The 14445-nt window shown below is 37.9% G+C and overlaps 1 protein-coding gene across 1 annotated transcript; it reads right to left on the reverse strand.

Annotated features, from left to right (window-relative positions):
• Positions 1-1063: 1063 nt before the first annotated feature.
• SLC7A13 (solute carrier family 7 member 13) lies at positions 1064-8370 on the reverse strand. The gene is made up of 4 exons (XM_082752372.1): positions 7563-8370; positions 4916-5047; positions 2605-2969; positions 1064-1868 (listed from the first exon to the last, which is right to left on the reverse strand). Exons 1-4 carry the CDS (start codon positions 8284-8286, stop codon positions 1623-1625), a joined length of 1467 nt encoding a protein of 488 aa, XP_082608498.1. The 5' UTR covers positions 8287-8370; the 3' UTR covers positions 1064-1622.
• Between the last annotated feature and the right edge of the window lie 6075 nt (positions 8371-14445).

A 14445-nucleotide genomic window follows, 5' to 3' on the forward strand; every position in this document is an offset into this window, starting at 1 on the left:
TAACTTGGTGTCATCTGCAAACTTACTGAGGGTGCACTCGATCCCCTCATCCAGATCATCAATAAAGATATTAAAGAGAACTGGCCCCAGTACCGAGCCTTGGGGAATGCCACTAGTGACCGGCCTCCAACTGGATTTGACTCCATTCACCACAACTCTTTGGGCCCAGCTACCCAGCCAGTTTCTAACCTAACGAAGTGTGCGCCAGTCCAAGCCACGAGCAGCCAGTTTCTTAAGGAGAATGTTGTGGGAAACAATGTCAAAAGCCTTACTGCAGTCAAGGTAGACCACAGCCACAGCCTTTCCCTCATCCACTAAGCATGTCACTTTGTCATAGAAGGAGATCAGGTTTGTCAAGCAGTACAGGATGGGTACCCTAAAGTTCTAATCTATCATTCTGGCCTCTACATTTTTGATATATCAGAGAATTAAATCTTCTAGCAAGGATTTTTCTGTTCTACTATAAATTTTCTATTCTATTACACTATAAAACTTTTTCTCTCACTAATACAAAATCCAGAGAACCATAATATACCTGTGTAAGAGATATGTTGGTCTGGAGCCATCTACTGGTTGTACTGGTGAGCATTACATAGACAGATGTGAAAAGCCACTTTAAACATGTAATCCTATCGTAATTACAAAAACAACATGTATCAATAGATTGACCACTTAATTATGTGATGTTTCCTGTCTACTGGTTATAGGTTTTTAAGCCTAAATACTCAGTGGACTTAATATGGCCCAATTCTCAACATTAAAAAAATAAAAATAAAAATAAAAGTAAAAAGTCAATACTTTATCTATCTTGTTTCCATAAAAAAGAAAAGTCGAGAGGAGGAGGACAAAAACTCTCGTCTCTAACACAGCAAAGGAAGTAAAGGGAAAAAAAGATATTAATGCTTAATTAAAAAATCTAGTAAAATAATTTAGATATCTTGAATTTTATTTGTGTGACAAACAATATAAATAATTCTTATTTAATTCTTTATTTCATGCTTACTATGATTTTTTTACTATGATTTTACCCTGCATTTGTATGTGTTGGTCTAAAATAGCCAAGGCACACCATATACAATTTTCTTGTGATTAAAAAGAAATCTCAGTCAATTCCACAATGTTCTTCAAAGTTTTTTATTAGAAATAAATGCAGATAACAAAAAAAAAAAAAAAAGCAGATGAACAGAAGTATAAAGCCTTTAAAAACAGAAGTTCCAATACACAAACTATTAAGAAGTAGAAATAATCCAGACAACTTACGCTGGAGACAAAAATGTGTTATATAATGATGCTGACAACTATGCATTTATTTATTTATGATAATATTAGTTCTGGTATTATGGCAAGTATTGGTGTTGTAATTTAGTTTTATTTCTGTTACTTAAATTATATATGCAAATTTAATGGTTGCCTTCAGGAGCAAGAGGGATCATTTTACAAAAAAAAATTACAAAAAAATTTACATCTTTTTTTTAGAAAGATTCTTTGCACCTATTAAATTTGCATATCTACATATATGCATGTATATATACACACTATTATATATATACACATAAGTGTATATATCAGTTAAAGAAAATCCTCCATTGGCTGTCAGTTGCACTGGGATTAAACATTTGCCATTATTCATGTTTGCCCTCTGCAGATCCATCAGGAGGAGAAACTTCCAGCAGTAGCTGTAAGTGGCAAGTAATTTTATCCAGAAATGCAAAATGCATTTTAAAATATACAAAGGGAATATAAACAATAAAACTCCCCAGCATAAACAAGAAAGCATAAACGTATTGCAGGTTTGGAGACCAAACTATAGGAGCTAAAACTAAGAAGAATGACATTGCCACCATCAAAAATGGAACTGGTAGAAACACCTGCAAGAGAAAGAAAAAAGAATGTTTTAGGAAATAAAATTAACAACTGTGATTTCATGCATCATTCCTAGGAATAATATGGTATTCCTTGCAACACTATAATACCACTTCTTGTGCTGTTGAAATCTCACCCAAGATGAGAGATAACTGACCTCAAATTGTCTAGAATACTTGTTCAGGGTCCCTCTCTTGTCATGGAGAAGAGATAGGCAGCACCTGAAAGCCATTCACCTATTTTGGATAGTACAGGCATCTACAATAAGTTCAGGGTTGGGTGCCTAGAAGAAGCCTTGATGATTAATCTACACCTCCAACCCAGCTTTCTGACAGCTAGATTGAGATGAAATTAAACCTAGCCATCATGGCTATGGTTGTGTCAGGAAAGATGAGGGTAGACCAAGGTCTCATTAACCATGAACTGTCAGCCTGGATTCCACATGGTTCCTGTTAGTGCTCCATGCTCACACAGTTTCCTGTTCCTTATTCCCCATTATGCACATATCCATCCCTTGTTTTCAGGTGTATCTCTGGGGCAAGGACCATCTGTTTTTTCCTTTTCCCTCTTTAGTGTGAAGCAGACTTGTTCTGGATCATAAATAAGGCTCTAAACATCAAGATTACAATTTGTATTTTTGTAAGGACTATCAACTTTTGTCTTGCACTTGTTCATAACTTTCACACACTACCCATGACTTAAAAAAGCCATAAGAATATTTGATAACTTATTTTCAATTACTTTGTATGGTCGATGTAGATTAGGTTCCCGGTATCGAAGTACAATCAGGCTTGCACAAGTCAATCCAATCATAAGCCAGGCAGAAAATCCAAAGTAATTTGTTAACATAAGAAGGTCAGAGGGGATTATAAAAATGGATGCAATGGTGGTTGAAAAAATCATGGCTGGAGCTGGTGTACAAGTGTGGACATTGAGCATGGAGATTAAAACAGGTAAATGTCCCGCCTGACTTCCAGCGTAGCTTAATCGACCTAATGTGAACATGCTGCTGTTGAGGGCACCAAATATTGAGACAGCAACAGAGAGAGGAATGATCCAGGCAACAGAGGGCATCACTCGATCAGCCCAAGTTACTGCCACGGCAACTGCAAGAAAACAAAGCATCAGTAGTGGCATGCTCTGAATTACCAACAGACTCAACAGAAAGGAAACTTAAAATGCATGAAATACCTATTATTTATCACAAATGCCTGGCATTATTTGCAACAATCAGATGGGACTAATCTAATTCTATGGGTATTTAACTCAGGAGATAAAAATTGGCATGAGGTGGGTGAGAGCAAGGAGGACTCCTGCCCACCACAGAAGGCTGGGTGAAGCTCTGGTGGCCCACTCACAAAGAAAGGACCAGTGGCAGCATGCAGCACAGCTGTGTCTCACCATCATGAATCACAAATGTGCATGCATGGGCAGGGCTGTCTGGGGAAAGAAAATGAAGGTATTAGTCCCCTGCATGACCACAGTGGTGACATGACCTATTGTTAGAAGGACACTGCCAACACAAATGTGTGTACAGGCCTCTAACAAAATGCCACAAGGAATATAGGTCTTGCAGTGATCTGCACAGCATAAAAAGTTATCAGGGTAGGGGAAAACAAAATAAAACAAACAAAAAAAAATGCAGTGAATGAATAAGAACTGCAGCAATATATAGCAAAGCTTGAAATGAGGGATATAATTTTAAGGTTATCTCCTCAGCTGACGTAAATTAGTTCAGCTCCCATGTGGCACATTAGGAACTGCTCGTGCCAGCAGGGCAGCTGCTGCTCGGTGATGTTCTGGTATTTGCTGCTGCTCTCATTCCAGAATGGATTTGCAAATGTATGCGTCTCTCCCAGCAGATAGCCTGATCGTGGGCTGAGCAACAACATGGGGTTGCTGAGTGACAGCTACACCATTGCCATTTATGTTAGTGAGCTGCGTTCACAGAAAAATAAATAAATATTAAATAAATAAATAAATAAATAAATAAAAATCTAAATGAGGTATGTTCTTTGTTACTCCTGGAGGCAAGGTCTGACAGCTGTCTCATTAGGGTGACATTTAAAAGTTGTTGTTTGGACAATCAAGGAGAAATACAATTCTTCGCAGCCTTTTTTTATGCATAGTTTATTGGCACAGCACCTGAGAGAAGATTTACAGAAACTGGACTTTTGTATAGGGTCTTCTAAGGAATAGGAATAGTTATCAATATTCATATTGATAAGTATTCCCCCTGACAGGACGAGGGGGAATGGGCTTAAGTTGAGCCAGGGGAGTTTTAGGTTAGATGTTAGGAAGAACTTCTTCACTGAAAGGGTTGTGAGGCACTGGAACAGGCTGCCCAGGGAAGTGGTGGAGTCACCATCCCTGGAAGTCTTCAAAAGACGCTTAGATGTAGAGCTTAGGGATATGGTTTAGTGAAGGGCTGTTAGCGTTAGGTTGGAGGTTGGACTCGATGACCTTGAGGTCTCTTCCAACCTAGAAAATTCTGTGATTCTGTGATATATTGATATAAATAATATATATTATTTTCAATTATATATTTTATAAATATTCTATATAATTATATATAATACCCCTCTTCAACCCAAAACGGCTATACTTTTGTGTCTATAGCCATTTCTATATTATTTATCACAACAGGTTACTTTGACAGATGACTTGTCTAGCTCCTAAATAGTAAGGACTTCAGCCATAGACACCATGAGGTAGGGAAGGAAGAAGGAGAGAGGATTAAAACTGCAGAAAAACAAAGTCCTACATTAAACAGACACCTGATCTTCACTTGATTTTCCAGGTTTCAATGCACTTCTGACTTCCTTTTAGCCAGTGCAGGTGTAAGCAAATATTTTCAATACCTAATATCATCTGTCTGAATTCAGTCCAACTTTGCCTTGCAGTAAAATTAAACGAGAATTAAAACTTAGACTGAAACCCACACTTCCCTTCCTGACTGTGAAGTTAGGTGAACACAAATAACCCAGTACATTGATATCAAATGGGTCTGCCAATGGATGACACCTTTTTAACAAAAATATCAAACTCATACCTGAGGAGACAATTTCCTTCGGTGTGAGGACAGTCAGATATGAGATGTTCACCAGTAAATAAAACACAATTACTGCAGGAACAGCAGTCATCACAGTTAAGGGGATGTTTCTGCTAGGGTTTTTCATCTCTTCTAAAAAATACAAATAAAAAAGAAAAAGAAAAAAAAAACTAATAAAGCAAGCAACTTCTAGGTTGTAGCTCCAACACTAACCATGACTCCTAAACTACACTGTTTGTGAGCTCCTGCAGTGCTTTTCAAATAGTTTATCATCAAAGAAGCCTAAATAAAATATTTTTAACCTTTTAAATTTTTTAAACTATCAAGTATCTTGGAAAAAAGGGAGCAACAGACTCTTGACAGAATGATAAAAAATGTCAAAAGGACTGTTAAATTTTGTCTGATTTGGATTTGGATATGACTGTACTTCAGAATATCAATTTGTTAAGAAAATTTCAAGTAGCCATATTTTTAAATAAGAAGATTGAATGTGAGACTGTAAAGTCATTTAGTTATTTATTAAAGTTATTTATTCTTTCATCATTTCATGAGTCCTGATGCAAAATCTTTTGAGTGTATTTTCCTACCCAAAACATTTCTCTGCTCTTACATCAGTATATACAGAAAATATAACAGGAAAGACTGAAGGTATTGACAGAAGAGCAGTAATGCAGTGGCTTTAAAACAGGGCCATTTCCAGCTGGATTCTGCTGTAATTACCATTTCCACGGCCAATCTGGTGGAGAAAAATAGTTTAGTGCTAAGCCTGGTATCTTAGCTTAAAACTACTCTTATCTACGTAAGGAAAAACTCCAAATTTGATATCTGAACAACCGCGGTGCTGGCACACATTCCTAACTGAGATAATCCCAGAAAAGATGGAGTTGATTTCCAGAACCCTAATAACTCATCATTACCTTAGTGAAAGAGGCTTGGGAAAAAAAAAAAAAAAAAAGGTTTATTTCTTCTCTTTCACTCCTTCACCCTTTCTTTTCCTTACCTGTTCCTACTTCCCTCAGCATTACAAAAGACTTCCTGAGCTTTACGAACAGGTAACTCACCAAGCAGAAAGTCAAATTAGAGTACGATTTACACAAACTCTGCATAGAAGGGAGAATATTTTTTCTCCCCCAAATACTATCTCAGCTTCCTGCCCATATCATCAGCTTTGACCCTGCCTCATTCCAGGATGCAGTGCACAGACCAGAGGGATTGATTGAGAACAACAGGGAAATGCAGATACAGTCTATTGTAGGTAAGTTTGGGATTTATTTAAAATGGAGGAAATGCACTTGATAGTTTTGAGCACAGACGGGGACAATCACCCAAATTGCCATTTTGAATTTATCTTTCTACTTGTTTTGTTGCTAGTAATAGTTCTGCCGTCCAGCTGGCACCTGATTCTTTAGCAGAAGCTCACAGGAATTAAAGTTATTGCTGAAGAACAGGAAATTCAGTTTAGCAGAGGACAAATGCATAGCTGCATCTGTTTAAACAGCTGTACTGCCTAGTATATTGTATTTATTATTAGTGTATTATATTTATTACTACTGGTAACTGCTCAGAAAATAGGACTTATATGAAATATTCTGTTTTTTTATTGGTCTTACAAAGCTAAATGCTTGCCTTTAAGGCAATCTTAAGATTTCAAAGTGCTATTTTCTGATTTTTATTACCTTTTTTATTACAGCATATTCTTGATGCAGAAATTACTGGATTGTAATAAAAACTGTCATTTTTTAAACATTAACCCAATTTTCACACTGTTCTCACCATTGAACTTTGTGTTACACGTTTCACACATTGGGTCTATTTAATGTTTTACATGTCGTAGAGGTCAATGGATGAATAGGGTTAAAGATGTAACAACTCCATCCATTTGCTTACAACTAAATTCTGTAAATCTGATGATACTATAGCATGTTATTCATTCAACTCATTGCATAACTAACATCATGAGCAGCTTTCATGAAAAACTGCTCTGTTTGTTACTGCTACATATTAACAGATATAGAAGGTAAATAAAAAGTTATATGAAAGGATTTATACTGTTTTCCTTACATTCTTTTCACCTTCTGTGCAAAAATGTATTTTTCCAAGGAACTATCGCGGATGGGCTATCCTACATACCCCTTAAAACTGCTGTATTTTAATACAATTTAATATTAATTTGTCCATGTACAAATCAACTGGACAATCTGAGAGAAGGTATAGATGTTTAGTTACATGTTAGTTGATCATTGGTTGATCCTTAGTGCACAAATAGATTGGCACTATGTAAGCCACTAATATAAGCTTCATTTTCTAAAAATGCACTGACACCAAGAAACTCAAGATTTATTTTTTTAAAGTAGGAAAAATTCCATTGACATATAAGATTTTAAATAAACCTCCTAAATTTCTTTTGTAGTCATTTTTAAATGTCAATTTGATTCTGGAAACTGTACAAGAAGCAAAGAACTTCATACAGAATAAGAATGCCTTTTACCAGCCCCATCAAATGCAGGACTGGTGGATAGTTTGCACTGTAAAATGTGTATCTTTACAGACCCTCTTGCCTTGAAGGAGATGCAAATTCTTCTAACATGTGCTGAGAAGCATTAAAAATTGCTACTGCAGAATGAATTCTAAAGAAAAAGTGATATACCTGCCATGTAGTTGAGGGACCACCAACCACCGTACGCATACAGTCCTTGGAAAAAGGCTTCAGCAATCTGTGACACATTGGGCATCTCTGAGCTGAACACGTCCTCAAACCTGGCCAGGGTCTCCTTTCTCCCACCAGCGAGGAGAACTATGCCACTGACAGCAATTACAGACAACGCCATCATCTTCAGCAGGGTGAAAACCGTCTGCACCCAGGCAGCCATTTTAACGCTGCGGCCATTCAGGATCCCCAGGGACCAGAGGACAGCCAAGGCCAAGCATTTCTTCAGCATTTCTGGTGCAGGGCAAATGCCGTAGAAGGGCTGGGTGGCATATTCAGCAAACAGCAAGGCTCGAGCGGCGTTTGATGCTGGCTTGGTGAACACCGACGTCCAGATGAACACAAAGGCAGGCAAGGATCCAAGACCTCTTTTAATGTGGCTGTATTCCCCTCCAGAAAATGGCAGAGCGGTGCCCAGCTCTGCGTAGCAGAGGGAACCCATCAGAGAAACCAGTCCAGAAGCAGTCCAGATCACTAGTGCAACACCGACATTAAGCAGGGAATGCTTTAACACCCCTGTGGGAGACACAAAGATGCCTGCCCCTACTATTGATCCTATAATAAAACTTACCCCATCAAAATAACCTATATTTCTTTTGAGTTGCATCTTGGTATTTCCTTTTCTTTTCACCACTTTGGCATCACCGCTCTTTCCTTTTCCCATTTTTTTTTCTTATTTTTCACAGCAGATTCTATGACTTGAGAGGCTTGATTATATGTATTTTCCTTTCACTTTGCTGTTAACTCATTGTCATGGCCCTACTTGACAGTGAAATGTTATGGGAAGCCTGGCTTAATCATTCAGAAAGGAGAGCATACTTTGGGTTTGGATGTCTTGTGTGTGAAGATGATTAACCAGATGCTTAAAGGAATGCTGGCAAATCATGGACATGTTGGTTTAATATGTACTTCAGAAATTATTAAGGTCCGGGGATAGTTTTTAGGAGATTGGCATAACAAATAATACTTAGGAGATGCTTTTCATTTCTCTGCTGATTTTCATCAAAGGATTTCCATATTATTTACATGTCTTCAGAGACAACTGTGTGAGGTGGGAAAATGTCACCTCTGCATTAGACCTAGGGAAAGGGGAATGACATGGCAGCATGAAGCAAAAAATCAGCCCCCTTTATGCTATGGACATTGATGCAGACATGAGTTGAACAGGCAGGTATATTTTCCTACAGTCAGTATATAAAATGAACAGTGATCAGTAGTGAATACCAGTATGTTTTGCCAAACCCCTATCAGTCACAGCGTATACCAAAGCTTGTTTATACTTCACTTATTAAACACTGCTCTAGAAAAAGCATTATCAGTTTATTCCTAGTTTTTCTAGAGTATTCATTATAGTACTACGCAAGAACTTCATAAGCAGTCACTAATCTTCAAGCATTACTGCAAGGGTGGGGGGCCATGTTTTAACTTCCATAGTATATATATGGGCTGTGGAACAAATTCCCACTAGTTATGGTGTGTGCCTTTCAAGCTGTGGCCACTGATTTTTCTGAAAATTTCTGCTTAGAAATGCATTTTTCTATACATTTCTTCAGCATATTTTATGTTCATACTATGGAGAAGGAGCTTCTCTTTGATTGGATGTGGGTAGACCATTGTCATAGATATCTCCCCAAGAAAAACATATTTATTCTTTTCTGAAGATGTAGAGAAAAATAGGAAGAAAGAAGGATACTGAGAAATAAGTTCAGCGCATACCTTTAGGGCTGTTAAGGAGCAGTACCAAAACTACAAGCTGCAAAGGTCTTACTTTTTGCCAGTCAAGTTGCAGAATTAGTTTTGTCCAAATTGTCAAAGCTTAGTAACATAGTGAACAAAGCATGGCTTTGACATGGCCCATCTTGAAAGAGACAATGGTTCAGATTGGTCCTGAACAGATGGACTTTCAGTCACATATAAAAAAAAACGTTTCTGAAAGATTAGGTTTATTTAATATTCCATCATGTATAAGATGTTTAGCTAAAACAGACATGGGCATATGACGAATATGACACAAGATCTAGAGGATATTCATGCCCTTCTGGATTGGCAGCTAACAGCTATGCTGGGCATCTAAAGCGGCATTAGCCACCTGCTTTAGGCAACTAAATGCCACCTTGGTAAGCAACACTGAAAAGCTTGGTTAAAGTGCGCGTCCATCATCACAAAGAAACATAGAATAGTCAGTGACAGAATCCACAGGTCAAAATAGCACTTAAACAAGATAATTCTTCCATCTTCTGCAAATCACTGCACCACCCATTATATTTTCACCTTTGAAAAAAAGTCATCATACAGACTACAAAAATTCTAGTTAGAAAAATTTTTGTATATTTTAAATTGTATTTATTCGATTTATAAATTGCAACGTATATTTAAGTTCATATATGCATTTACCATGTGCTATTAATAATTCATAATAATTCAAAGTATTTATTCATCACTATTCAGGAACTGGAAATTAAGTGTGAAAAATGTTCTAAAAGGCTAAAATATATAAATTTCTACAAGTGTTTTATTTCAGTGCCTTTTCTGATCTTCCTTCTCAGTGAATGCATACACACTTTTTAATTCCCAGTAATCTTCAAACTCTTTATTTTGTGGGTGATGCCACATACAGCTGGATTTAGATTACTATTCTAAAAACAAATATATAAATACATTAAATAGCAGCTTAAAGTACAGATGCAACTGTTACACTGTTCGTGCTAAAGTATGTTAATTTCTGGTATAATAGAGGCATTTCCAAAATCTCCCCAAGAAGCAGATTAATAAGGATTTTTTACTTCTTACAAAGCTGACTGATTTCAGAAAACCCCACTGAGATTATTACTTTCTTGTGTGTGCTTTCTGTCTATCTCAGATAAATGTTTCTAGACTTTCAGTGGAATGCTTTTGAGATTTATGCAAAGTATGTTTTTCATTTTGGTGTTTTGTTGCCAGAATAGGAGAAGGTAAGTAAGAGCAGAGATAATAAGAACATTCCTACAAATCCAACAAAATCTGAAGTTCTGGAAACAGTATATTCATGTGAGCATTACCAGGGAAGAATTCACTGAAACACAGCTGGTTATACAACAACAGATAGTCTTCAGCCAAACTGCTTTTTTCCTTTTTTTTTTTTTTCCTTTTTTTTTTTTTTTTTTTTTTACACTGCTATAACAGGCTAGAGTTTTATGAAGCACATCATAAATATTCACTTTCAAGGTTTTCTGTAACATGTCTAACATCTCCCTCTGGCTGAGAGGATAAATTGCCCCTATCTATATGATTATTTCAAGGTCTCTTATGTCAGTGTCTGCTGCTTCACACACATCTATGTATTAGATACCTGGTCACACTCACTTTGGAGACATACTGAGACTCAACTGCTGAATATAAGGCAAAGATAAATTATTAAAATAACCTAGACATGTTTGTAAGACAAGACTGAGATTCCCCTGACACTTGGAGCAGGCTGAAAGGTTATATCATCATCAAAATAAAATGCCTTAGTACCGCAATTTTTATACTCAGCGGGGAACAACCACATTTCTTGTGAGTGCCAACTACTGAGTTCTCTTTGACGGTAAAATAAGGTCAAGAGAGTGCTATAAAACACTTAAGATTGATCCTAAAACTTCAACTGTTCATTTCTACTTCTCCTAGCACTGAGGTTTCCCTTTTAATTTTCTGACTTTCCAAATCCCTTTAGCCTTCAATGTCAAGGTTTTCACTGTCATGAATGTCAGTGCTTATCATGACTAATCTCTTTTAATCACTGTAGGTTCTGCAGATTTAAGAAAGAAGCCTATACCAAAAAGCAATGGAAGAACATTTTGGCTGCCTGGACTGGATATGCATTATCTCCTAATTGTAATTAACTGAATTTCAATGTACTTCAATAAGGAGTCCTGAATGTTCTTGCAATAATTTTCCGTGTGTACTCCCTAAGTCTTTCTTATGATCCACTCACAGAGTAGATGGACAAGAAAGAAGACTATCTGTCTAAACAACAAAAGATTTTAAAATATTTATTTAGTTCCTTTTTAATTAATTTCTCAGCACTTCCAGCATTGTATTGACTTAGTTCTGCATCATCCAAAATCCTTTAATGGAGAAGATGGAGCAAAAATTAGAAGCCAATTTGTCTTGCAAACTTTCAATAAATATTCTTCTGTGTTTTCTCTGAAGAAGTTTGCTGCTGCTGACATTGACAGAGCAAGGATAAAGAAGCAAAAGAACAAAGCAAAACCTGAAGAGAGTTTCTAGGGAAAATAAATAAATAAATAAACATAATTATTTTTTCTTGGCATATGTCAACAAAGGACATGTCATGTTTAATATGAGTGACAAATTTATACCCTTCCTTATTTTCCACTCTTCTTTAGCTCACCTTTTGTGGGAAACATGTCATTTTAAAGTAGTTTTCTTTGTCTTGCTTTCTGGAAGGAGCTCAACAGCAAGTCATATTAGATAGAAGCCAGTTGACCAGTGCTTCACAGGACCTCATGATGTATTCACAAACTGAGTTTGAGTACTGTGTGCAGTTTTGGGTGCCACAATATAAGAAAGATAAAAACTGTTACAGAGTGTCCAAAGAAAGGCAATGAAGATGGTGAGGTGTCTAGACGGTAAGACACATGAGGAGCAGCTGAGGTCCCTTGGTTTGTTCAGCCCAGAGCAGAGCAGGCTGAGGGGAGGCCTCATGGCAGCCTGCAGCTCCCTCACAAGGGGAGCGGAGGGGCAGGCGCTGAGCTCTGCTCTCTGGGGACAGCGACAGGACTCGAGGGAACAGCATGGAGCTGGGACAGGGGAGGGTCAGGCTGGGGGTTAGGGAAAGGTTCTGCACCCAGAGGGTGGTCAGGCACTGGGACAGGCTCCCCAGGGACCTGCACCGAGCCTTCTGGAGTTCAAGTGTTTGGACAATGCCCTCAAACATGAGATTTGTTTCTATTTATTTATTTATTTATTTCTCTTGGGTAGCCCTTTGGGGACCCAGGAGTTGGACTTGATGATCCTTGCGGATCTCTTCCAACCCAGGTATTTTATGATTCTACGACTTTATGACTGTTTTCTTTAGAAAATGGGATTGCACCTTCAGGCACATAACAATCTACTGCCTTAGCAAGATTATTTTTTTCTGCTATCTATCAAAACTTTTATATATCTGCCTTTTACTGAAAGATTTATGAATCTATTTGTTTTACTGACATACATATTATTCCACTTTTGCTACTAATTAAGAAAGAAACTCCACATAACAGTTGGTTAATGACAAATCAAAAAACATAGGAAAAGACGCTTTTTTGTCACATGCTACCATATTTGTGCTCCCATCTAATACAAATGTTCGTACTAACCATGAAGTGTATTTCTCTAAAGGTTTTCCACAGTTTGTCAAAATATCAGTATGTAGGTGTTTGCCTACTATAAACACTCTCTACTGGGTTCTAAAGTGTAAAGAAAAGTACAGTGTGTTTTTGTGCAGCAACAGGTATTCGTAATTACTGGCTGGTGAGTATGGCCAAGAACAGCAATTAACTACTCCTATGCAGCCATTCAAAAATCAAGTGTCTAAACTTTCTTAGGCTTCTCCCATAATATATAGTGAGAGATGAGAAAAGAGTCATCCCAGGAACAAACAGCTGCATGAATTGCCCACTGGAAGTGATTCTCCTTCTGCTTTGTGACAGTTAGATAAATCTGTCCCCCTTTATGGGGGACAGGTTTGCATTTTCCACATCAAATACTGTGTGTTGCAACATAAGTTTATAAAGTGATGCTACAGTGCCCTTTAGAATAAAAGCATCCATGAATAAGTGTCAGTGTAGTATTGTAAACAGTCATTAAACACCATGTCCCAGCAGTGGCCGCCACCCAGGCCTGCCTGAGTGGTGAGCTTTGAGCCACCACTGTAGTAAACTCTTAATACTGTATCAGTCCTATAAAAAAATAAATAAAATAAATAAATAATAATTGAAGTGCCAGAACACCTCCCTGAAGAGAATTCAGTGCTCTCCAATTTATAAGCTCAGTCCAGCACACAGCTACACAAATACATAATATGATGGGTGAATATGATGGATGAATTGGCTGACGGGTCTGGCTCAAAGGGTCACAATAAATGGGATTACATCAGGATGGAGGCTAGTCACAAGTGGGGTTCCACAAGGCTCCGTTTTAGAGCCATTCTTCCTCTATGTTTTCATACATGGCCTGGTTGCAGGATGCAAATGCATATTAAGTAAATTTGCAGATTATACTCAATTATGAAAAGCTGTTAAATCCTTTGAGAGCAGAAAGGACTTGCAGAAAGATCTTAACAAATTAGAGGGCTGGGCAATCACCAACTGTATGAAATTTAACAAGAGCAAGTGCTAGATTCTGCACCAGGGTGGGGTAAACCTGGATATATGTACAGACTGGAGGATGAGGGGCTGGAGAGCAGACACATGTAAAGGGATTTGGGGGTTCTGTTTGATGACAAGTTGAATAAGAGCCAAGTCTGCCCTGGCAGCCAGAAGGGCCAACCCTACCCTGGGGTGCCTCAGGCCCATCACCGCCAGCCATCGAGGGAAAGGATTGTCCCGCTCCGCTCTGCACTGATGAAGCATCACCTCAAGCACTGTGTGCAGTTTGCCACAATATTGTGGCTTAAACCTGTTAAAGAGCATCCAGAGAAGGGGAACTAAGAAGGGAAGAGGTTTAGAGTGGAAGACATATGAGGAGTGGTTAAAGTCACTTGGTTTGTCCAGCTTAGAGAAGACAGAAGGGCAACCTCATCATTGTCACTAAGCACTGGAACAGGCTCTACAGGGCAGTGGTCACAGTACCCACCCTGTTG

This window comes from Aythya marila (assembly GCF_965140915.1).
Source record: "Aythya marila genome assembly, chromosome: 2".
Lineage (NCBI taxonomy): Eukaryota > Metazoa > Chordata > Aves > Anseriformes > Anatidae > Aythya > Aythya marila.